Raw genomic sequence first — 22025 nt, 5'->3', positions numbered from 1 at the left:
CTGATCGAAAATGAACAGTCTCGCGTTTGGTGACTCGTACACCTTTGTCCAGGGCACGCATGGACATCAGAACTTCAGCTTTATTGGCGATTATTTGCCCAAGAACTTCGCCTACACGCCACAAGACCTACTTTCCAACAGGATCGTACAAAACTTCACGGGTACAGCGGAGGGCGGCCCCAATTGGGTGGAGTTCCTAACGGGCTGTGGGGTGCACAAGGGCCTGCATTCACCTCTCTTGTGCAAGAAGCAGCTTTGGGATTTTGCCTTTGCGGGAGCCGACGTTTCAGAGAGCTTGTAAGTCTATTCACGAGAAGAAAGGACTGGGCTGTGCTGAGAATGAAGTACACCGCTACATCATGACTTTACTATTCCGCTGGTCAATCAGACGCAGCAGTTTCTAGCCTATGGTCAAGACGTCTTTAAGAAGAAGCTGTGCGTTGATCCGGACCGCACCCTCGTGGCCATCTGGATCGGCATCAACGATATCAACGACTCAGCCAAATACAATGTTTCCTTTCCCCACTTCTATGACTCTATCATCAGCGCCATCTTCTCGGAAAGCGCCGACCCGCTGTACGGCGCAGGGTACCGCCATTTCTTGTTCGTCAACCTCCCCCCACTCGATAGGACACCCAGCAACCAGCGCAAAGTGAGCCCGCTGCCCAGCAAGGAGATGATACAGTGGTGGAACGGGGTGCTCGAGAGGCGCAGCGAGATGTTTGAGCAAACACATGAGGGGTCGACATCGATGCTCTTTGACGCAAACACGTTCCTTAATTATGTGATGGACAACGCTGGCAAGTATCGGATAACAAACACGACCGACTTTTGCGCTGGCTATGGACAGGCGGATGTTCTTCAAGAATGGGAGAAGTATGGGTGTCCGGTACCGTTGAGCCAGTATTTCTGGTTCAACTCGGGGCATATGTGAGTACTTATCTCGCAGACAATATCATAGATTCATTGGCTGTCTTCTGGCATTTCACTTACGTGTTCAGGACGAGCAAAACACACGAGGTATTAGCGGACGAGGTTTATAAGTATCTGCAACTTCGCTCGGCCTGAACCCACGAACCTCGGCGCTGAGAGCATGGTCCATGGCCAAGATACAGGCGACGGGGCAAGATATAGTCCCAGAGGCATGTTCAGACTGATAACCTGGATGAGATGGCTTAAAGCCTTCCGATATCTGGGTTTCAACAGGCGAATCTTCGTTTTTCCAAAGGGCTCAGAAGTCTGGCCCGTGCATGTAAAAGCTTTCAGGCATGAAAGAAGCACCTCAGGTCAGGTCAACAGAGGGGTGAATGAACGAAAAGCGCCGCTGCTTGTTCCAGCTGCTTCAATAGTAAAATATGATACAACCGGAAATTCCTGCTTAGCCAGCAAGAGGCTTCTGCCCAACAATAGCACGGTGTCGGTAATAGCCATGGAACTTCCCAGAACGTAGCTCGCGGCGGAAGTGAGTTACATAAGCTCCGATCTCTTCCTGGTTCCATCCCAGCATGTTGGCCATGAAAAGAATAGTCCCCTCGATATCCTGCTCCAAAGCGAATTGCGAGTACCTTCCTATGTCTTTTGACTTTTCGTCGCGGGGCCAGCCCCCAAGTGCAATCTGTCGACATGTTATCGTCAGTATCCTATTCAAGACGACTTGCCAATATCCGGAAGGGCCTTCCTTGCCTTTTGGTCTGTGACAACAATGTCAACAAAGCCCGCATCAGCCATCGCTTTCCTCTGCGTGTCATCTTCGAAAATAGTGAAAGAGCGGCCAATCTTGCGGCCGCCGTCGACAAAGAACTTGCCCCACTGACCGTGAGCGCTGGTGTCGGGAACGGTGCCATCGTCACTGACGATGTAGGGCGAGGGTTCGTGATCCTCGAGGTAGCCTCCGGGCTTCAGTACATTGAACGCCTCTTTGTACAGAGCGGTCCAGTCCACGATGCTCCCTACCAGCCAACGCATGTGTACGTAGTCGGCAGTATTAGGCGCAAAGGTCCACTCCTGAGTGCAGTCGTCAATCTGGCTATAAAGTGTATACGCATTTGTCAACTAGATGTATCGTACGGGTTCAATTGTATGAATGCTCACAATTGTACATTTGGTGGCACCCATGTGGGCTGGATGGGCGAGATGTCAGTTCCAATGACAGTGGCATTGGGGTACTGGTCGCCGAAATCGCTACCACATATTAGTTTGGAACCCATCCGGGACATTAGAGACACCCACATTGCCCAAATACCTGGTGTAGCGCGCGTGAATATTGCGTTGCTTCCGTTCTGTTTAGCGCCTCTGCTGCTTACCTGTCCCGGTTCCAATATCAAGCACGGTCTGAGCCTGTCAATCCTCTGTAGCAGAATCACAGCAACTGTCTTCAGACATACCTGCACCTTGTCCTTATCCAGTGGCGCCAGATGAAGCTTTCCATCGAAAAGCAGGGTGTGAAAGTGGTGACTGATCCGTTTTAGCATTCGCAACAGATCACCCATGGGTCCAACGGGTCATACGCGATATCCAGGGCTTCGTTCTGCCGTTCGTCATTCGCACCCCTTGACTCGTGGTAAGTACTCGTGTCGCCACATAGATCTAGGTCAGAGACTGACCAATACTGCGCGTTGCCGCGATTGCTATGAAATGTTCTCCCTTGGATGGTTCTGTACTCGATAATGCTGGAGCTGATCGACGCTGTCGAACTCTGCTTGTCATCGACAGCCAAATCCGCATTGTCATCACGCTCATGACTCTTCACGCCCACATGTAGAGACCGCCTGGTCAGCTTTCTTTCGACGCCTATTTGAGACTGCTTCTAAGGTATGAATACACCACCCACCTCCGCCAAATTAGTCCAGTGTTGCGCCGGGAGTATTTCAGTATGGGATGGCGCGCCCGGTGAGCCTGCTTGAGCCCCCGATGGTGACTTCTGAGCTGGAGGGCTGCCTCGAGGCTGCTCCGCAGTGGGATTACTGTCTGTCATGGTAATTGATGATGGCTACTTGACGCACGATGATCGAAGTATGTTTTGTCGGAACTTGCGTACCATGCCTGGGTGAGCAGAGAGAGATTAACATTGTGAAAATGGCAGGCTCCGGAAACACGCCACCTAGGTATTTTCGCAAGGTAACATCCTCCTCAGCTGCATCATGCCATGGTCGCAGGTGGAGTGTAGAGGCACTCTGAGCAAGGTCATTCGCGGAAGGTGGGAATGTTTTCGATCGAGCCAAGAACGTTGGAAGCGTGGGGAGGTTAGCGATCCAATCACATAAATTTGGTCCGTGTTCCCCCGAACTCAACTCGGCAGCGGAAATCGTGCCGCGGTGCCTAGCTTTTAAGGGAGGGGCCAAATGGCGCTTCATGGTCTCAAGACGCGTCCCATTGACTTTGGTTACTACTTTGTACAGCATACAAAGATGTAGGTTGAGATACGGTCGTACGGCAGGCGGCACTAAACCATTCAGTCTCATGTTGTGAACGCGACCGACCGAGAGAGAAGAAGGGTAACAGGTCAACTCGGTACACAAGACCTTGGATGACTCCATCCTCGATATGCCGATGTCCGAGCAGAAGGCATGTCCGGCCCCCAACTTGAGGTCGATGCCTATCAGGACGGAATGACTGGACTATTGGCATCACCCGTGGCACTTACGGAGAGAATATCCCTTCTGGAGATTCCCTGCTTCCAATTCTTAAATCGTCCTTCAGTGCAACACCAACCAACCACGCTGAGGAACATCAGCAGAAAAGAACGAAGGGCGTCTCTGTAGAAGTGGAAGTCTAAGTATCGGCAAACGACACGAACTTGTCGTTGCACTAGCCAATGGAGCGGACATTGTCGATCTCGGCCCGCGCTCTCCCCAAGGTATCGAGGATGCGGAATATGCAGTAGACGAAATATTACATCTCGCAAGAATGGCGGGTCCGCGCCAGCACAGATGTCAAGAACAGCCTGGACGAGAACTTTTGGACGACGTCACGAACGTTAGGGGCATTGGGTTCGTTTTATTCCCAAACGGCCTTGTTAAATTCCTTTGTTCACCATGCCCATCGGTCTAGAGCTCAGAATGGCTATCGGATCTTTTGAGCATGCACATCTCAACAGCGACCCCCGGCCCGAACGCGCAAGCAACAGTATACACCTTTCTCTTTCCATTTTGGGTATCATCAATTCTCTCCTTACTCCGAAGGCGATCTAACACGGTGAAAATGGCCGCAGAACTCGAATTTCCGTGTTCCCTGTAGGTATCGTAGCTGGCTCTCATCTCGTCACCTGGGATGGCCAGTGCCTCTTGTATGCTAGCCAAGACAGCTGCACCGCCTGGATGAATAGCCCAGTCAAAGTCACAGGCCGAGGCGTGCTGGCTTGAAAAGCATGGCGTATTCTCAAGTAAGCTTGAAAACATGGGTTGAAGAGCGGACTTTGTGAGCTCGGGAATGCGGCGAGACAGGACAACTTTCCACCCTAACATCTCATTCAGCTTTCTTGCACAGTTCGGGTGAGCTAAGATGTTCTCATCCTTACCAAGAGGATCCACATTGAAGCCCAGGTCGTCCTCTGTATCGGGTATGATACGATGTTGCCATCCCAACAAAGAATAGACGGGACGAGTAGACTCGTCGATGCTGTTGCTCAGTACTAACGCACCAGCACCGTCGGAGAAGAGCGCCAGACCTATTCTCAGCTCGCCGAGCTGGCTCATGCTATCCATCTCACTTCGGACCAATGTCGAGTTGACTTCAAGAGCAACAACTAGAACCCTGGCGGGCTTGCCTCTCCTGGCATGTCCGAGGGCTAGGTTTGCAGCCATTCTTAGAGCAGCTAGGCCACCACTGCAGCCGACACCATGCAGAAGCACCTTTTCCACAGAGTTTGGAACTCCTAAGCCCCTTCCGACGTAGTGATCATAGCCCGGGTTCGCACTATCCGTGCATGTCACCGAGACCATGTGAGTGATATAGGAGGGGCTAGTTTGTGCTTCTGTAATAGCAGATTGTGCTGCCTCGATGGCAAGTGGCACGCCTCTTTCAAGAAATCTTTGATGTACCTCGGAGATGGATGGTGCTCTGTCCTGGTTAATAAGCTGATCATCTGGATCATGAACTGATGGCCTGCTGAGAATGCCCGACGAATCATTCAGGGCTAGGAGCTTCTTTGTCCTACGGTGGTATACAATCAGCTCGGATGAATCAGCTACTACATCATTGCTATGATGCAACATCGCTACTCACAATGGAGAGTCAGGATAGTGACGAGCGCCGATTCGCTCTAATGATGCTGTTGTGATTGAGTGAGATGGGTATTTACTCGCCAAACCAGTGATAGAGAGCCCAAGATCATCCAAAACGTGTAATTGGGCCATGGCGATATTCATATAGGCAATCGGAACAACTCTGGCTTGAGTTTCTCGGAAAGGAGATTACCTTCAGAACCAGTGACGGCATTTTGTCAGCTTTGGACAAACCATGGTGGAGAAGCTTATCTGCACTCTAGTCTCGTACTCCGCAGGAGCGAGGGCAGCCAAATCCGTAGTCAACCTCGGATACTATCAGCTGCACATCCGCTACTACAAGTAGCGCTACCTACCGACAAAACCCCTCAAAGCCGATCAAGATCCTCTGAACTCCCCGGTACAGCTTACCTAAGGCAAAAGGCAGCACAAAAGGAGCAGATTAGGCGTAGCTGAGTAAGAGGGACTAAATCAAGAGCCACGTGAGAAGGGGGAAGAAAGGGCGAGGTCGGAAATAGCCAAAAAGTAACGATGGAGCGCCTTGTAACAATGTCCATTGCCAGTACTTTTGTCATGGTTCGAGGTACCCGAACGGCACATTCTTGTATGTGGTCATGGAGGCCGAGAACACACTGCATCAAATCAGTATAGATGAGGCAGGAGTTGTTGTCCATGACAACCAAGCCTATCCAATCATCCCAACTGGTAGGTTGCCAGAGAAGTATCGACATTTTCTGCCTCTGTTGTATGTCCTGACATGATCTAGGGGAACAGTCTGCTAGCTATTGGTCTGCCGATGTTATGATTCCCCCATCAGGCCGCTACCTCTGGGCTACATCACGCGGACGGAGTTCTAAACCGGGTTGCATCTCGTGCTTTCTACTTGACGAGGACGGATCTATACTTAAAAGGATGTTCATGAAACCCACCTCGTCAGGCCAGACCACAAATGCATCACCCCGCGTTTTGGAGCGACGAGTTTGCAGTCTTCACGGCAGCTCCTCGTGGAACCGTCGAAGTGCTGAAGTTGAAAGGCAAGACGAACAGTGACCACGGGGTTGAGTTCTCGGCAGCCGATTCGGTTGCCAATACTATGATCAGTGATGGTGGGTGCTGTGCAAACGCCATTTGGTACAGCTAAAGCTATGATGCGGGGTATGGCCTCCCTGGCTAACGGTAGGAAGCCTGGGGTTGGGTGAATTCTTGATCATTTAGCGCATATTAAGACTGGCATTTCTTATTTGAATATCCTTGCCTAACTTGCGTTCGGAGAGCTGCTTCTGGTTTGAGCGCGGTTGGGTGACAGTAGACTCTGAGTCGACGGTATCAAAATGGTAAAATTGTGCTCCAGATGAAGGTGTATCGTCTGAAAAGCGGTGAAGGATACGTTGCTTCTCATTATCACTTTCGGGGCCCTTGCCTCCGATACAGTCGAGAAGAATCCATTCAAGCAGGGATCCAATACCCGGTTGTCTTGGTCCGTCAGATCTCAATATCTCAACACTTCACGGTCCGCGCAATGCCACTGGAAGACTGTGTTTCCGCTTAAAAACCGCCCTCCCTGTTGCTCAAGCATTCTGTCTCGCCACCATGCCTGAAACGACCGGGATAGGGCACGTAGGCGGAACCGGGAAACCTATGTAGGTGAGCTACAACAAGTATTAATTAGCCTGACACTTGCACTAGGCGACGCACTCTTGATCAGCTCTCCCCGCATTATTGCATGAACCTGCTATTAGCCGAGAGGTAGCCGATGCAGGGAAAGGACATGGATCCGGGTCGCTGGCCACGTGGGTCTCGGCAGGGTGCAGTTGTTGTTGCTTAATTTTGAGTCCACTATGAGCAATATCATCTCAGGTACTCTACGGTGATCCAGATCGTCAAGATGGAGGCCAAAGCGGGATTCTCAGATGGGTGTAGTGAATGGCCAATCTAACCTGTCACATATCTGACAAGCCCAGGCCGTAGTTAAGTTGCTACAACGCAAAGAACTGTCGGACAAGGCGAAAGTATTGCTTCATGATGAAATGCGCTATTCTCCTGAATATGCCATTCCAACCACTCAGGAACTTTGCTCCTGCAGAAGGCTGCTTGTCATTCTCTCACGATGCGTCCACGTACTCATAGCAGAGGAAACCACCCTGAATATCCATTACGTCAGCAATAGTCTTGTTGGGTGCGATTCCCTCCATAGAGAGCACATGGTTTAGTGTTGTTGTCGTTCCCGGATCGCCCGCTGCACCGGTTGCTTTGCTATTGTCGAATTAGCATCTCAAGCATGCTTATCTCTGCAAGAGACCAGCTGGAGATATGAGGCACCTACGGTATGCTGGCAGGCCTGGGTGGAAAGCCGGGAGCATAGTCCCGTCCGATATTTGTTCCGGTGATACTTGTCGTTCGCGTCGCCTTGTCCCTCTTCTGCCAGTCCCAGAACATCTTGTCGATCCATGCATGATGTAAGTAGAACAGCGGATCTCCAGGACTTGAGACGCCATTCCCCATCTACAACACCTTGTTAGCCTGAGTCAAGCTCATTCTCAGGACTATCAATGCTCACCTGGCCACCAACGCCAGCATGGCCCCCGCTATGAGGGTTTCCCTCAATACAAGGCCATGCGGTACTGAAGTCTGCGAGCTTCAAGCAAGCATCTACTTGGCTCTGTGAAGAAAGGGCACTCATAGCTTCGCTAATTCTGCGGTCAATGCAGTGGCTGGTAACCTGATATCCGGGCCCGGCTGAGTTGGTATAGTTCGCAAATGGGCCGTTGGTAATACATGAATTGGGCCCCGAGCCACTGCCGCCGAACCCGTACGTGGGATCAAAAACCACCGAGGAGCTGAACTTGCCCGCATCTCGCTCCTCTTTCCAGTAACTGGAAGGTGCGCAACTGGTCAGCTCGAGACGATGTTCCGGAGACTTCAAGGTGGAAACTCACGGCTGGTAGCCAGTGTAGTTGCATTGCTCTCTAAGGCTCGTCTCATGGGTATGGAGCATGAGACGGTGGAAGGGAAGAAATGATCCCTGGCAAGATGTTCAGTGATTCAATCTGCGGTCGACTTGGAGAGAATGAAAGTATATCGCATACCACGAAGTGGTTGTAGTATGCCTGCCGCTGATGAAGCACCTGAAACTCATCAAATTTCGTCTTGGTGCCTGGCATTCCCAGAGTCGCTGGCTTCTGCATGAGACATAACTCAGCATTGATGTATGCGAGCTTCTCCGTATTTGTCAAAGTGTGCCTGTATCAAGAGTGAGTTCACGAAAGTTTTGACAGATGTGGATGAAAGGACTGTATACCATGCTTTACGTTGAGCTGGCTTGGTACACAATTCGGCAGCTACCGTCCACGCGCAGAAGAAAAAAGCTACGAACTGCCAAAAACGAGCCATGACGAGAACTCCTGTTCACAAACTTACATGTTTGGTTCAGACTTCGTTCCTTGCCGCTAGATCTTATAATTCGCATGCCTCGCCGCATCCACAATCTGGTAACTCTATCCACGGCACGTGGAACGGCTCATTACAAAAGCATCGATCATAGCCGACGATTACTTTCTAACAACCGAACCTAGCAGGGGACAGCATAGACTTCGATGTGGAATTAGATGGGTGAGCCCTCACTAAACTGTCCTGAACAAAATGTGACCCCAATCAACGTCTCATTTATCCGGACATCACCACAACAAATCTTCCCCGCAGTCCAAATCTTGACTAGATTAGGCAAGATCTACTTGCGGCTAGTTAGCTTCGCGAGACGAGGGCACATGTTATAACGGTTTCCCGTGCTCTATATTGAGGCCATATTATGTCTCGCCCCGGGTGGCTGAGTTCCTATTTCATTAGCGATGCCCAAAAATACAGGATTTAGCTGTGGTAGAGTAGTCATGGATACAATTTACGAACCAAAAGACATTCCCGCCGATTCACAGTCTCGGTTACATGTAGACAAGGCTCGCTGGACGGCGCCAAGTTGCGGCCGAGACAGCAAGCGTCGTAATCTCATGATCTTATGCCATTAGGCTCATGTCATAAAAGTTGTGGAGAGTAATTGCATCTGCCCTAGGGTGGGCAGTCATGTCTCTTGCCAAATCTAATGTTCCCTTCAAAGCCACTGACAAGGAGCACAGCACGCCGCATCCCCGGAGTACGTTGACGTGTTATAAGGAGAAAGCATTTGCCCACCACTGCTGTTTTGGCTCACTGTCATCTTTAACAACCATCCTTACCTTGGTTCAAATGATCATGTTGTTGAATCTACCCAGACTATCAGTGTTTGCGGCAGTTGCCGCGCTCACGTCTCTGATTCATGCTCACCCCGGAGAGGAGCATGATGCGACTGAAGTGGTGAAGGAAGCCACATTGCGACACACCATAGCGGATATCAATAGCTATGCGGTTGGGCAGTGCGTCAACGATGTTGAGACACTGGATCGCAAGCAGCGTGCCATGGAGCGCCGCATGGACACATTCCGGAACCTGCAAGCGAATAGAGGCATCGTAAATGGTAAGATTTCCATTAAAATAGGTCAATACCACGCGACCTGCTGTAATTTGAGCTCAATGCTAACGGGTGATCAACTCAGACCAGCAAATTTACCGCCGTAACAATGTACAGTTCGCAAAGTGGGGGCAGGTCTCACACGACAGGACGGGGAAAGTGGACTTCACCAAGTCGACGCCCCATGTTGAGGTTTTCGGGGCAAATACCACTTGCATCATGACTCCGGATAATATTATAGGCCCATACTATGTTCTCGGCGAGCAGATCCGCTCCAACGTGGTCGAGGGTCACAGAGGCGTCCCGGTCCACCTCGAAATTCAATTTGTGGATGTTCAAGACTGCAAGCCGGTCTCAGGCCTGCTGGTTGACATCTGGCAATGCAACGCAACGGGTGTGTATAGTGGAGTGAGTGCAGCTGGCCAGGGTGGGCTCAAGTCGACATTCCTGCGCGGAGTGCAGCAGACGGACAAGGATGGCGTCGTCGAATTCGACACAATCTTCCCTGGCCACTACCAGGGCCGTGCGACTCACATACATGTCTCCGCTCATACCGGTTCCAGTATTCTACCTAACAATACGTTCACCGGCGGTGACGTCAACCACATCTCGCAGTTATTCTTCGACCAGGCCTTGATCTCTGCTGTTGAGAAGCTAGCGCCTTACAACACGAATCGCATCCCATTGACCACAAATGCTCGGGATCTGTATTCGGGCTATGCCGCTACCGAGGCATACGATCCGTTCCCAGAATACGTGTTCCTGGATGGCAAGGACCTGTCTCAAGGTCTATTTATGTGGATTGAGGTGGCAATAAACACCAAGGCTAATTACAATGATTATGCCATCGTCGCCGCCATCCTGGGTCCAGAGGGTGGGAAAAACAACCCGAAATACAGTCTGATCAAGGCTATCACCCCGCCACCGACACATGGCTGAATAGACCATCGTATTGCCATACATGGTCTTTTTAGTGTCCAGGAAAGCTTTGCGAAGCGCGGCGCGGCGTTGACGACAGTGCGGTTTCTGTTATAGGTAACTCGGTTTGGAAATACTACTCTTGCAAAGTAGGGCTATTAGGAAAAGACCACAGGAAGTCCTTTGGGTACGAGATCTAGCCATAGAGTAGAGTGGTTGCTGTTTCGGCCGGATGAAAAGCTGATCGAGGCTCTCGCTTTTGCTCGAGTTTTTCTTCGTGCATATAACTATCAGAAGCATGCGCAATATCGACCTTATTAATACCTGTATGCCTTCATGGAAGGCTAGTATGTGCTGTGATTGTGATATTGGCCATTATGAAGATGAGCTTGAACTACAATGACATTGGTTATTATTCCAATAAAGGTGCAAGCATGTGAAACTGGCCAAGTTTGATCATCATTAGACCTGAAGCTGGTTCTGACAGATGAGCTTTTGCGCCGCACAAGGCAGTCGTGTCAACAGGGATATCTTAGCCCCGAGGCCGTATTGCTATGACCATTGTGATAATTGTATAGTCTCCAGAGACAGCCGCTTCCTGCCTACTTTCAGTGTCCATGTAAGGATGATAATAACATGTCTGGTGTTATTTCATCCGACATGGAGAAATGGTCCCTTCTCTCTGGATGCAGAATTTGCAGTAAACATGCCTCCACTCCTCTTTGTGCCTCATAACTCATTGACCTCAGCACAGAGGTTACATTAAGAACGTATTCGTTCTTTTCAGGATCGAGAACCTCACATAAATTTTGGTGTAATCCGTCCACCGACCCTGACCATGATTCTCGTCTATCCCTGAGGAACGACTCGAGATAAGTTGACCCCTGCTCATGGCACATTGACCCCTGTAGCACCACGCAGATTGCAAATAGACAAGCCAGCCGTGTGAACTCCTGCTCATTGTTTTGGGCGTGCCGCTGGTCCCGATTGTCTTTTACGACACGTAGGGCTTCTTGTATGTTCAGAAGGCGATCAAGCCCTCTGGTGTTGGACATGAATGTGCCCATATCTTGAACAAACGAGAGTAACCAGAGACTTCGAACTCGATAGAGACCACCCAGGGATGCAACAATGGGGTTGATGGCGGCGGCGGCGGCTGATTGTGCGGATATTTCCCAGATCTGGTTGGAGCTATCAAACCATGTAGGTTTCACCATCAGACATATACTAGGATAAAATTGATATCAGATCATGTCTGTTAAAGCTTTTTGAATCGATCGCGGGGTGCTCACAGATACGCCGGCAAGCCAAGTCTCCAATTCTCCCGCAAGGACTGTATGCCCCCTCGTGCTTCAATCAAACGTAACAGGCCGTCGTGATGCATCTGCCACTCGCTCTCTGTGCCCCAGTACCTCTGCTCCCGTTAGCGACGAGCTAGGTGGTTTAATTTGAGTCTGGGCATTACCTCGTATGTCAACAATCGCACCACTCCGGCGATCAGGTCATCGCTTAGAATCATTGCAGGATCGGACATCCACTGCGAAACAATACGTACGGCTTCGGCTTTGAATTTAAAAGCTTCCTTGTATGTAGAGAAGCCTTGCATTCGTGCGAGATGTGCTGCCGAATGTGCCATGATCGCGTTGAAAGATGCAGCATTGGACATGTCCAAGGGCAGCCAAACGTCGCGCATGGGGTTGAAACTAGAAACTCGGCTCTCGGCGAACATCATGGTTGCATACATACTAAGCCCTGCTCCGCGTTAGTTGACGCGCACAAGCGAGCGTGTGGGAAGAGCATAACATGAGGGCTTGGGTAGCTCACAATGGTGTAGTAGTTTATGACATTGTGCGGTCAGTTTGACAGGGAACATATCAAACGGATCCAAGCGGCCGCAACTCAAGGCACGATTCATTCCGGCCAGTGCTTGCGTGGGTATTCCCTGCCGTTCAGTTGGAGGTGTGCTGGCGCTAGAGGACCGCGTTGCCATGTCTTCTAGCGGTATTTGCGGGACCCGAGGGATGTCGTTTGGTAGGATTGGTCGCGTCTGCTGCCTTGCACTTTCGGCCCTGCGTTTTTTCTCGTGCTTCGCTTGTCGCCGTTGCTTCCAATGCTCGCGCATAACATGGCTGCGAGCTCCGCCGGTTTCGTCCAGGTTGTCAACAAATGCAAAGGACATTCCAGGCGGCGAAGTTGAAGCCATCGCTATTATTTTCAAGCCCTAAAAGACTTTGATGGTCGGCCGGTGCGGAGGGGTTGCTTGCTTGAAGGGATGCTCGACGCTTTAAAACCTTCGATGGCTTCCCCCGGCCATGACCGAAGAAAAGCTTATTAGCGATTTTTCTCGATTGTTCTCTGCCCCTCCACCGCTGCAACTTCCCAAAGTTCCGCCGGTAAGAATCCGAACTAGACCGGCACAGCCGGGTGGAGGAGCACGTGTGTGGGGTGCATTCCACCCCCTTGTCCCTCAGCTTTGATGGGCCCTGCAAAGCATACCCCAGCATTCCACAGTGATGAACCCTTCCATACATCAAATGACAAATATCATAAGCCCTACGGGCAGTCCTTGAGTTCATATTGCTTAAATGGAATTCCTACTATCACGGATCTACCCGAAAAGACGCTTCCGCATTGAAGTCATCTCGTCCCTTAAGAGCGATAGCTTGAACCTCTGAAGTGCAATTGAAACGATGCAGAGTCAAATTCCACCTGTCTCTCCAGAATCTAGTTCCTAGCTAGAGCTTCATAAAAGTCGACACACGACCTCGTGGAAGCAATGGGGCCTACCTACCTAATTATCCAGTTTCGTGGCCTCCTGAATACGAGCCCCAAGATCCTTGTCAACATGCGCGAACAGTTCTGCGCTTTGTTAGCAGCGGACAAACCTTTCAGATGGGATGACCAGGGTGACTTACGGTACACCGCAGATCTGAGACGCCTGTCTGTAACCCCAGATATACTGGAAGCCACGTTGGAAATGAATCTTTCTTGATGGCCATGTTCCCGTCCTATGACCTTCCACAGAGCAGTCGCCTGCTCAAAGTCTAGGGCAGTCACACTGCTGGTATAGCTCAGAACCTCACCAGTCCACTTCTCGTGTTCGGTCAAGGTTGAAAGTCTGCTGCAAGGCGCTCCACCGGCTTTGAAAGTCATAGGCTCGAGCTGGGATCCCACGTAATTTGGTTGGTCGTTGTAATTGTCGGTGAAGTTCATAAACCCATCCCGTTGATATGGGCAGTGGACAGGCGACTTGGCATGGTTCGTAGGAAGCATCTGATAGTTCGTCCCGAGGCGATAGCGTGCAGCGTCTGGATAGGCAAACATGCGAGCTTGTAGCACTAGATTCATGTCAGCTTTGGAGCAAAACCATCAAGCAGGACGTATAGTACTCGGATCTGCAGAAGGTGCCCATCCAGGGACAATTGTCGATGGCGAGAATGCAGCCTGCTCAATATCTGTGAAATAATTGTCGGGCTGTTTGGTTAGTAATCAAATCAGAGTGTGAAGCTTGTTGGACTTACATTCTTGTTCAGAGTTAAGACGCCGATCTGCCTTAGGGGGACATCCTTGTGAGGCCAGACTTTAGTCATGTCAAATATATTCCATTTGTATCCCTCGGCCTGTTTGGGAGACATCACTTGAACGTAGACGTTCCACTTCGGGTAATCTCCTTTAGCGATTGCCTGATAGAGGTCATCAACTAGATAGTCAGGGTTTTCACCCGCGACCTGCTTGGCGGCTTCACGGTCAAAGTTTCTGATTCCCAGTTGAGGTTTGATATGAACCTTGACGTAGCTGAATGTACCGTCCTGTTTGCGTCTTATGAGCAGGTCAGGTGAATAACCCTCAAGCGAGACTCTTACTCACCTCTCTAGTGAATTTCTAACTGTGGCCACTGAATGCGGGCATCATTCTCAGCGAAGCCGGAGTTCCTCGGTCACTGAACAAGTGCATGAGTTCATGAATACCCTCCGGGTTGCCGACGTGAAAGCTAGTGGTAATTAGATTGCATCATTCTCTGATATGCTTTGTTAAGAGTACCTACTCCCAAAACTGGTATCCAAGTATGTTAGGCTGATCAAATGTATAGAGTGGATAGTATTACCACTTACCATGTTGGCATCAGGAGTATTTGTACTCGGATGCCTCTTATGTGATCGATTGAGCGAAGGAAATTTGATGGGGTCCCGAACAAAGAACACAGGCTAAAAGCTACATGGTTAGTATCCGTCAATTAAGACAGGAAGAGTTCCACAGCTTGCCGTGTTATTAAAGACCCAATCCAGGTTGCCTTCGTCTGTGTAAAGCTTCATAGCCCATCCATGAACATCGCGAATGGTATCGGCCGAACCACGCTCCGGGCCCACGGTCGAAATCCGCACCAGGCACCGTGTCTTTTTTCCAACAGCGTTAAGGAAACTGGCAGAGGTTATGTCTGTGCATTCGTGGGTAACCTCGAACTCCCCGTAGGCGCTGGAGTGAGTCAGACAAGGAACCTGCAAGGAGCTAAATCAACATACCCAGCAGCCTTGGCGTGAACAACCCTGCATGCCGTTAGTGAAATGCTTGATCTGGCATTGTAGTATGGGGTTGTTACCTCTCGGGAATGCGCTCTCTTGAAAAGTGAGCCAATGTCTCAATGAGCTGTGTGTCTTGCAGTAAAACAAGACCACCGCCACTTCCGTTGCGAAGCTGGATACTGGTATCATCCCTCTGCTGAGGACAACCTGGTTGTGTTCAGCAAATATGAACCTCGATATTACACAGGACTCTGTACCTTCAGCGAGTGTGTAGAAAGAGGACATCTTCAGGAATAGTTGAAATGCAAATGAGAACGAAGACACTACAGAATCGTCATTCGAAGCGTGTAGTTTCATGGGTGGACAATCTGAGCCTCTTATCTATTGTAGGTTCTTCATTTGTAATGCTTCTAATGCTTGTCGTTTCCATGATCAGGCCACCTTGCTTCTGTAAAATATAGTTGTAATAAACTTTGCCCTCAGAAACTCTGATCCTGTGTGGCCGGGTTGCAAGGTATGATTCGCCGGATTCATTTCCTGTTTTGCTCACCCAGCTCAATAATACGAAAGATATCAGATTCGTGTATTAGAATGAGTGAGCTTCTGAAGGGTGATCTAGATTTTACTCCAAGTGGGGAAAATACGCATCACTGATTCGTTGAGTAGCATTTCCTATACCGGTTACTTCAAAACTACGGCATGCGGGATGCCAAAGAAATGCCGAATTACCCCATCTGGTAGCGAAACAAGCTGAAAAGTGGAGACATTCCTGCAGACAGCTGGCCGAGCAGCCATTCCGGTTCAACCCCGAGACCCCCGATCACCGTCAGCCAGCCATGTGAGACTCTGTTGCCATTTTCAGTGTAACTACACAACGAATAAGAACTCACATTCATCGAAAGACTAAGAGTCTAGAGAACCTTAGAACACGCAATCACCTCACATGTTCTGATAGCCTATGGCGGCATGTTCTACTTCACGTCGTTCATTGGTAGAAGAATACGATAGCTGACATGCATCAGTTTAAAGTTGCAGCTTGTGGTTGTAAGCTCAAAAAGGAAAGAGTTTTGGACGAATGAGGATCGATTCACAGAGCTCATCCAACATCACCTTCAATCCTAAACATGATATCATGGTGTCCGGGCTCTGGAGGTGAAGGAAAGAAGTGCTTCAGTCTTGGGTATATAAGACTCGAGAATATCATGCACCTTGCGAGATCCCAACAACTGTTTGACACCAACAAGACAGTATCTACATTCTACACTTTCCAATTCCATCCAAAAACAGACATCATATTCAACCAACATGTCGGTTCAAGACGGAGCACGCTTTGACTTCATTGTCGTGGGTGGCGGCACAGCTGGCAACATCGTTGCTGCACGCTTGGCTGAGAACCCGACCGTCAATATTCTCGTCGTTGAAGCTGGGATCGGCAACTCCATTGTTAATGAAGACATTCGCACTCCTGCGCTTGCCATGGATCTCCGGGGTAGCCAGTACGACTGGGCGTACAAGACCACCATGGTCAAGCGCAATGACTATGAGCGTATCGAGAAACCCAATACCCGTGGGAAAGCGCTTGGTGGTAGCTCATCACTTAACTACTTTTCCTGGGTGCCTGGATCCAAGGGTACTTTCGATATGTGGGAGGAATACGGGGGCAAGGAGTGGACATGGGATCCCCTCGTCCCTTATCTTCGGAAGAGTGCAACCTACCATGATGACGCGGGCCTCTTTCCGAAGGAACTGAAGAAGATTGGCACTGGCGGCCCGATTCACATCGCCCATGCGGACCTCATGCCGGAAATGAGCCGTTTCCGTGAGCTCCTTATCAAAGCTTGGAAGTCCACTGGCGAGCCTATTTCCGAGAACATATTTGACGGCGAGATGCGTGGCCTTGTTCACAGCGTCAATACAATCTACAAAGGCCGACGGTCAGGAAGTTTCCTTGCGGTGGCCGATAAGAAGAATATCACTATCCTACCTGAAGTCATTTCGAAGCGGCTAATTCTCGACAATGCCGATCGGGCGGCAAAGGGAGTGACTGTGATCACGAGCTCGGGGCAAGAGCTTAGCTTCTACGCCACGCGTGAAGTTATCGTATCTCAGGGTGTTTTTGAAACCCCCAAACTCCTCATGCTGAGCGGCATTGGACCCGCTTCTGAGCTGGCTAAGCATGGCATCCCTCTGGTGGTCGACTCGCCTCATGTTGGCCAGCATTTGCTGGACCATCCCGGTGTTCCTTTCGCGCTTCGGGTCAAGGACAATTTCTCTATGGATAGCCATGTCCTTAGAAAAGGCCCTCTTCATGATAAGGTCTTGTCGACTTACTCCAAGGGCCACGCTGGCGCCATGGGGTCACCCTTCCTCGAGATGATCGGATTCCCCCGCATCGACAAATACCTGGAGAAGTCACCTGAGTACCGCAAGGCAAAGGCTGCGAATGGTGGCCTTGATCCCTTTTGTCCATACGGCCAGCCGCATTTCGAGCTCGATTTCATCCCGCTCTTCGGTAGTGCATTCCAGTGGCACTTCCCGCACCCCAACAAGGGTAGCTACATGACTGTCATGGTTGACCTTGTTCGCCCGGTATCCGAGGGTGGCGAAGTCACTCTGAACAGCGACGACCCCTTGGAACAAGCTTCTATCAACTTGAATTATTTCAACAACGATCTTGATATCATTGCTATCCGTGAAGGAATCAGATTCGCTTACGACGTTCTCAAAAATGGTGAAGGATTCAAGGATATTGTCGAAGATGAGTATCCATGGGACATGCCACTGCACGATGATGAGGCAATGAAGAGAACAGTCTTAGACCGTTCTCAGACCTCGTTTCATCCATGTGGTACTGCTCGCCTGTCGAAAACCATCGAGCAGGGCGTTGTGGATGCCAGTCTGAAGGTGCACAAGATCAAGAACCTCCGTGTCATTGATGCGTCTGTCATTCCCGTCATTCCTGACTGTCGTATTCAAAACTCTGTCTACATGGTGGCTGAGAAGGGTGCAGATGCCATCAAGCACGATCACAAAGACCTCTATCATTAGTTCAACCATTAATCCTGGGTTCTATATCATTTATTTCGTAGTCGGGTGCATTTAATATCTCCCTTGAACATCGGCGTCCCTGCTATATGTGATATGCAAGACGGCATCCTTGCCTTCCGCGACAAGCGGATAGCGAGTCGAGGCACTCGCGAGCATCTTTCCCATAATCCACATTACTTCTTCGCAGCTGCTCTAACTTCAAGTGGCTATGATATCATTCACACGCATCCCTTGAAGACAATGAAAATCAAAATCATTTGTATTAAGGCATCTTGGATGCGGCTGTTGTACTGTGTCCGGGCTCGGGGACTCCTCAAACACTTGATCAATCTCATCACTGCTTGGCTGGACGACCTGCACAGACTAAGGGGAGTCCCAGCACCTAAATAAATAGAGAGAGGGGAGGACGTTCTTGTAGGAGTTAGGGGAGTCAATCCAGCTTCGTTCTGATCAAGAAGAGACAGTGTTGTTTGAGTGCTGGAGTGCTTGAGCAGAGTCTTAGGTTAATCAGCCAGTTGAGCCTGTTGTTCGACTAGGTAAGTTGATGCTTCTATCTAAGAGTTGATGATGTTTTAGGTTGGTTTTGTTAGGTGCTTTCCCTCCTCGTTCACAGTACCACGCTTGATGTCCCCAAATGGTGGCATAAGCAATGCTGCTGGATCCCATGCTACATATGGCATTGCCATTACTCTGTTTGCAGAGCAATTTGGAGACGCTTTTTTGTATACGTAGTCTATCAAAGTTCACGGCCCGGGTCATTGCAAACTTCTGAACCTATTGTAATAGTCCTGGGTAACCATATCACCGTGTAAGATGCATATAACTCTACAGCTCCTGTGGGACTATGGAGATGTGGCTCAGTCCCCATTACGTCTCTTTCTAAAATACAAAATCATGATTATCGCACACATCATTCCAAAATCCAACAGGCAGGTTGTCCCTGACGACAGAGCTCCGTTCTTGAATGAATTCAGGTGTCGTCAAAACTCCATCGGTGGTGCCGGTCAAGATGTCATTCTCAATGAACTGCCCTAGAGAATCAAGATCCCTCCAGGAGAAGCTGTTTAGCGAGTTCCAGTAAGTTGGATCGAGGCCTCCTTCTCCCACCTCGCCCCTTAGACTCGCATCTACCGAACTATGTCTGAATGTTGTGCCATGCCCAGGGGTCGGAGAGGTACGGCCAGGGATGTTCTCGCTTGTTTGTTTGTTCCGGAAAGACTTCCGCCAGAATAGACGGAGGGAGCGGGCGTATCGGTGACCCAGACTGTGGCGATTAGATGATGTTCTTTGTAGGCGGAGAATAGTTTCCTGAACTGTACGACGGACACAGGATGCGTCTGTAGAAGGAATTGCACCTGCCATGATGGCCTACGAGCAGTCGTGCTTGTGTAAGTCTATTGTGTAACCCACTTCTTAAAGGGTGCCATACGCTGTTATCAGGATCACATACCTTGAACAGAAATACCGCGGCGTATATGGCATATAGATAGTACTTGAGGGGCATATATCTCAGCCCAGTCTCAGGGTTGACGAAGCCATTCAATATGCCGAGAAAGGAGTTAGCTGCGTCAATTGACTCATAAATGAATCTGGCGTCTGGAGCTCCGGCAATGTCCACAAACCACGGGCCTTTGAGTTGAGGACTTGGTGACTCCGAGAAAGCTCGCCGAACAGCTCGATTGAGATTTGCCTGGAAGGCGAAAGCGTTGATATACAAGCGAAGGAAATCGTAAGTCAAAATCAAGGACGTTTTGACCAGTGGAGTAACTGAGTTCAGATATGATGTTAACAACAGTGTTGTTCAAGGACCTTGATCCATTCTAGCCAGTACTTACAACTCAAACCACCCCATGTGAGTTTCCACCTTCGGAGAACAGAGGAAAAGTCGTCCTTGTTGGGTCAGACATAGTCCCATAGAATGTTTAAGACTTCAAACTCACAATGTACCGTACATATTCTCCGCCCACATAGAGTTGTTCCCTATGAAGTGTCGAAGAATAGAGAATGTCATGGGCATTGCTGAAGAGCTGAGTAAGCTCAAGATGCGCTTGAAAAAGTAACGCAAGATTGTCAGTTCCTATAGCCTGCGCCTGTAGCGAGGGAAAATCCGCCTCTCTTAAATGTGTGGACGGGCTGGGTCCCCGAGACCAAAACCCTTTGCCTAAGCGAATGGACACCTGTCTATCGCTCATGTAGCATGCTAAGCGCAATGTTCACAGTCCATCAGTTATCCCTAGAGTGATTTGTGGGGATTGGGGAAGGACCGTCAAGACATCTCTTACCTGCCCATGCGATGCGCTGTCTGCAGGCCTGTTCCGACAGCTGCCCTTGCCCATTGAGCAGACTGGTCTGTTCCAACTTCTGTAGGTAGCCGAGACGTATGGCCATGCCCACCATCATCCATGCTCCTTGATCCTCTTTGCCGCGACCAATGACCGAGTCGTTCGGTGGGGGCTGGGGAGCCCACTCGGCGAGAATCAAAAGGGCCTCCACGGCGCCGACTGTGGTAGATCCAGTGTATACAAGCTTCGAGATCAGACTCTCCATGTGCCGTGAACAGGCTTCGTATGCCCGGGACCAAGCTGAATCGTCCTTCGAGGCAATTGTCAAGACGGCTGTCACTAGATGTTCCTCCTTTTTCAACCATTTTGCGGCATGTCCGGGATCGAAAATCGCCGGGTAGGCTATTGGAAAAAAGGGATGGTGGTGCTCATGATATCTGCAGAATAAGAATCAGCAAGCGGCAGGGTCCAGAACTAGCTCAGTATGGCTCTTACTGTTTGAGCAGGTATGAAGCATCCGAAAGGCTCAAAGCACCAGTCGCCATAGGAGGGTAATCGGTATCCAGAGGTTGTGTTTCGAGTTCGCCTGTCGAAGAAGGCCTCTCTACTTCTGTCTGTCTTGATGTAGAGCTAGGCTGGTCGTCCTGTTCGAGATCGGCTACTTGTGCCAAAAGGTCCAAGGCATCGGAGGGGTTGAGGAGATCGGAGGAGGCAATGTGACCTTGGAACCCGTTTATATCCTTGGCCGGATCCCCTAGAGTATGACCAGACATCAAACTTTGGCCATGCCGGGCCGACGAGGGCCGCATGGACGCCCAAGCACCAAGCTGTCCATATGCTTCCTTTTCGAAACTCGGACGCTCCTCCGTGACATCGGTAACTGGGCCCTGCTCGGGCAGTTGGTCAATGAAACTTGGAGTAGGGTGTGGCGCCGGCGAGATAGGCAGAGATTCGCTGGTAATGCGTTGGGAAGTCAGTGTCCGCCTGACACGACGACCGCCGCGTTTTGATGTCGCGAGGATACACTCCTGATGTTGTTCGGTACATCTGCGACATGGCGGCCGGCCAGGGATCCCGCTAGAGTCTCTTCCGATTCCAAGAGTTAGTGAGAAGGAAGACAAGGGATGGCCGAGGATAAGCGTAGCGTAGCAAGGGCTGATTGATGGACGTACAAATCGCACTTGGTCTTTCTCGAACGGCAATTGAAACACGCACGAGAGATGCGTCTCTCCTTTTCCGAGGTCATGCCGTTGCTCCTGAGCGGTTATTGATGCAAAGCAATGGAGATAATATGGGCCCCAGGGCACGAGGTGCAAATGCTGAGGGCGAGATCAGTGATTTCGGCCCTTGATAATGCATGGAAAGCCGATCAAATGCACGGGGACAACGATCTTGTGGAACGGGTCTATTTGTTCAATCGTGCGGGGAATGTGTGGAAACCAGTCAATGGTGGCCTCGCCAAGCAGCCCCCCCCCGCGCCTAAGGACCTATGGGAGCTGACTCATGCAACACATTTCCGAGTTGTTTTTGTTTTTTT

At 50.2% G+C, this 22025-nt stretch overlaps 9 protein-coding genes across 9 annotated transcripts; 3 read left to right on the top strand and 6 right to left on the bottom strand.

The window, feature by feature from the left end:
• Nucleotides 1-10: 10 nt before the first annotated feature.
• Nucleotides 11-934, top strand: E0L32_000696 (uncharacterized protein; the record flags this gene model as incomplete). The annotated part of the gene is made up of 2 exons (XM_031141656.1): nucleotides 11-297; nucleotides 346-934. The coding sequence occupies 2 exons, from the start codon at nucleotides 11-13 to the stop codon at nucleotides 932-934; spliced, it is 876 nt and encodes a 291-aa protein (XP_030994230.1).
• Nucleotides 935-1644: 710 nt separating this feature from the next.
• Nucleotides 1645-2974, bottom strand: E0L32_000695 (uncharacterized protein; the record flags this gene model as incomplete). The annotated part of the gene is made up of 7 exons (XM_031141645.1): nucleotides 1645-2026; nucleotides 2092-2181; nucleotides 2230-2242; nucleotides 2304-2337; nucleotides 2385-2454; nucleotides 2508-2743; nucleotides 2831-2974. The coding sequence occupies 7 exons, from the start codon at nucleotides 2972-2974 to the stop codon at nucleotides 1645-1647; spliced, it is 969 nt and encodes a 322-aa protein (XP_030994229.1).
• Nucleotides 2975-4046: 1072 nt separating this feature from the next.
• On the bottom strand, nucleotides 4047-5354 carry E0L32_000694 (uncharacterized protein; the record flags this gene model as incomplete). The annotated part of the gene is made up of 2 exons (XM_031141634.1): nucleotides 4047-5151; nucleotides 5224-5354. The coding sequence occupies 2 exons, from the start codon at nucleotides 5352-5354 to the stop codon at nucleotides 4047-4049; spliced, it is 1236 nt and encodes a 411-aa protein (XP_030994228.1).
• Nucleotides 5355-6433: 1079 nt separating this feature from the next.
• Nucleotides 6434-8407, bottom strand: E0L32_000693 (uncharacterized protein; the record flags this gene model as incomplete). Its single annotated transcript, XM_031141623.1, has 6 exons — nucleotides 6434-6695; nucleotides 7344-7475; nucleotides 7546-7724; nucleotides 7780-8095; nucleotides 8159-8244; nucleotides 8309-8407. The coding sequence occupies 6 exons, from the start codon at nucleotides 8405-8407 to the stop codon at nucleotides 6434-6436; spliced, it is 1074 nt and encodes a 357-aa protein (XP_030994227.1).
• Nucleotides 8408-9296: 889 nt separating this feature from the next.
• On the top strand, nucleotides 9297-10659 carry E0L32_000692 (uncharacterized protein; the record flags this gene model as incomplete). Its single annotated transcript, XM_031141612.1, has 3 exons — nucleotides 9297-9366; nucleotides 9493-9726; nucleotides 9806-10659. The coding sequence occupies 3 exons, from the start codon at nucleotides 9297-9299 to the stop codon at nucleotides 10657-10659; spliced, it is 1158 nt and encodes a 385-aa protein (XP_030994226.1).
• Nucleotides 10660-13429: 2770 nt separating this feature from the next.
• On the bottom strand, nucleotides 13430-14753 carry E0L32_000691 (uncharacterized protein; the record flags this gene model as incomplete). The annotated part of the gene is made up of 5 exons (XM_031141601.1): nucleotides 13430-13497; nucleotides 13554-13976; nucleotides 14028-14112; nucleotides 14160-14447; nucleotides 14751-14753. 5 exons carry the CDS (start codon nucleotides 14751-14753, stop codon nucleotides 13430-13432), a joined length of 867 nt encoding a protein of 288 aa, XP_030994225.1.
• Nucleotides 14754-14858: 105 nt separating this feature from the next.
• E0L32_000690 (uncharacterized protein) lies at nucleotides 14859-15443 on the bottom strand (the record flags this gene model as incomplete). Its single annotated transcript, XM_031141590.1, has 4 exons — nucleotides 14859-15111; nucleotides 15159-15182; nucleotides 15236-15365; nucleotides 15416-15443. The coding sequence occupies 4 exons, from the start codon at nucleotides 15441-15443 to the stop codon at nucleotides 14859-14861; spliced, it is 435 nt and encodes a 144-aa protein (XP_030994224.1).
• Nucleotides 15444-16463: 1020 nt separating this feature from the next.
• E0L32_000689 (uncharacterized protein) lies at nucleotides 16464-18206 on the top strand (the record flags this gene model as incomplete). Its single annotated transcript, XM_031141579.1, has 1 exon — nucleotides 16464-18206. The coding sequence occupies one exon, from the start codon at nucleotides 16464-16466 to the stop codon at nucleotides 18204-18206; it is 1743 nt and encodes a 580-aa protein (XP_030994223.1).
• Nucleotides 18207-19085: 879 nt separating this feature from the next.
• Nucleotides 19086-21734, bottom strand: E0L32_000688 (uncharacterized protein; the record flags this gene model as incomplete). The annotated part of the gene is made up of 7 exons (XM_031141568.1): nucleotides 19086-19574; nucleotides 19657-19973; nucleotides 20042-20096; nucleotides 20147-20253; nucleotides 20489-20925; nucleotides 20984-21442; nucleotides 21661-21734. 7 exons carry the CDS (start codon nucleotides 21732-21734, stop codon nucleotides 19086-19088), a joined length of 1938 nt encoding a protein of 645 aa, XP_030994222.1.
• Nucleotides 21735-22025: the final 291 nt, after the last annotated feature.

Source organism: Thyridium curvatum (assembly GCF_004353045.1).
Source record: "Thyridium curvatum strain D216 chromosome Unknown NODE_3_length_876553_cov_77.224826, whole genome shotgun sequence".
NCBI classification, from domain to species: Eukaryota; Fungi; Ascomycota; class Sordariomycetes; order Thyridiales; family Thyridiaceae; genus Thyridium; species Thyridium curvatum.
The sequence above is the reverse complement of the archived record's forward strand: the minus strand, read 5'-3'. Positions and strand labels throughout refer to the sequence as shown.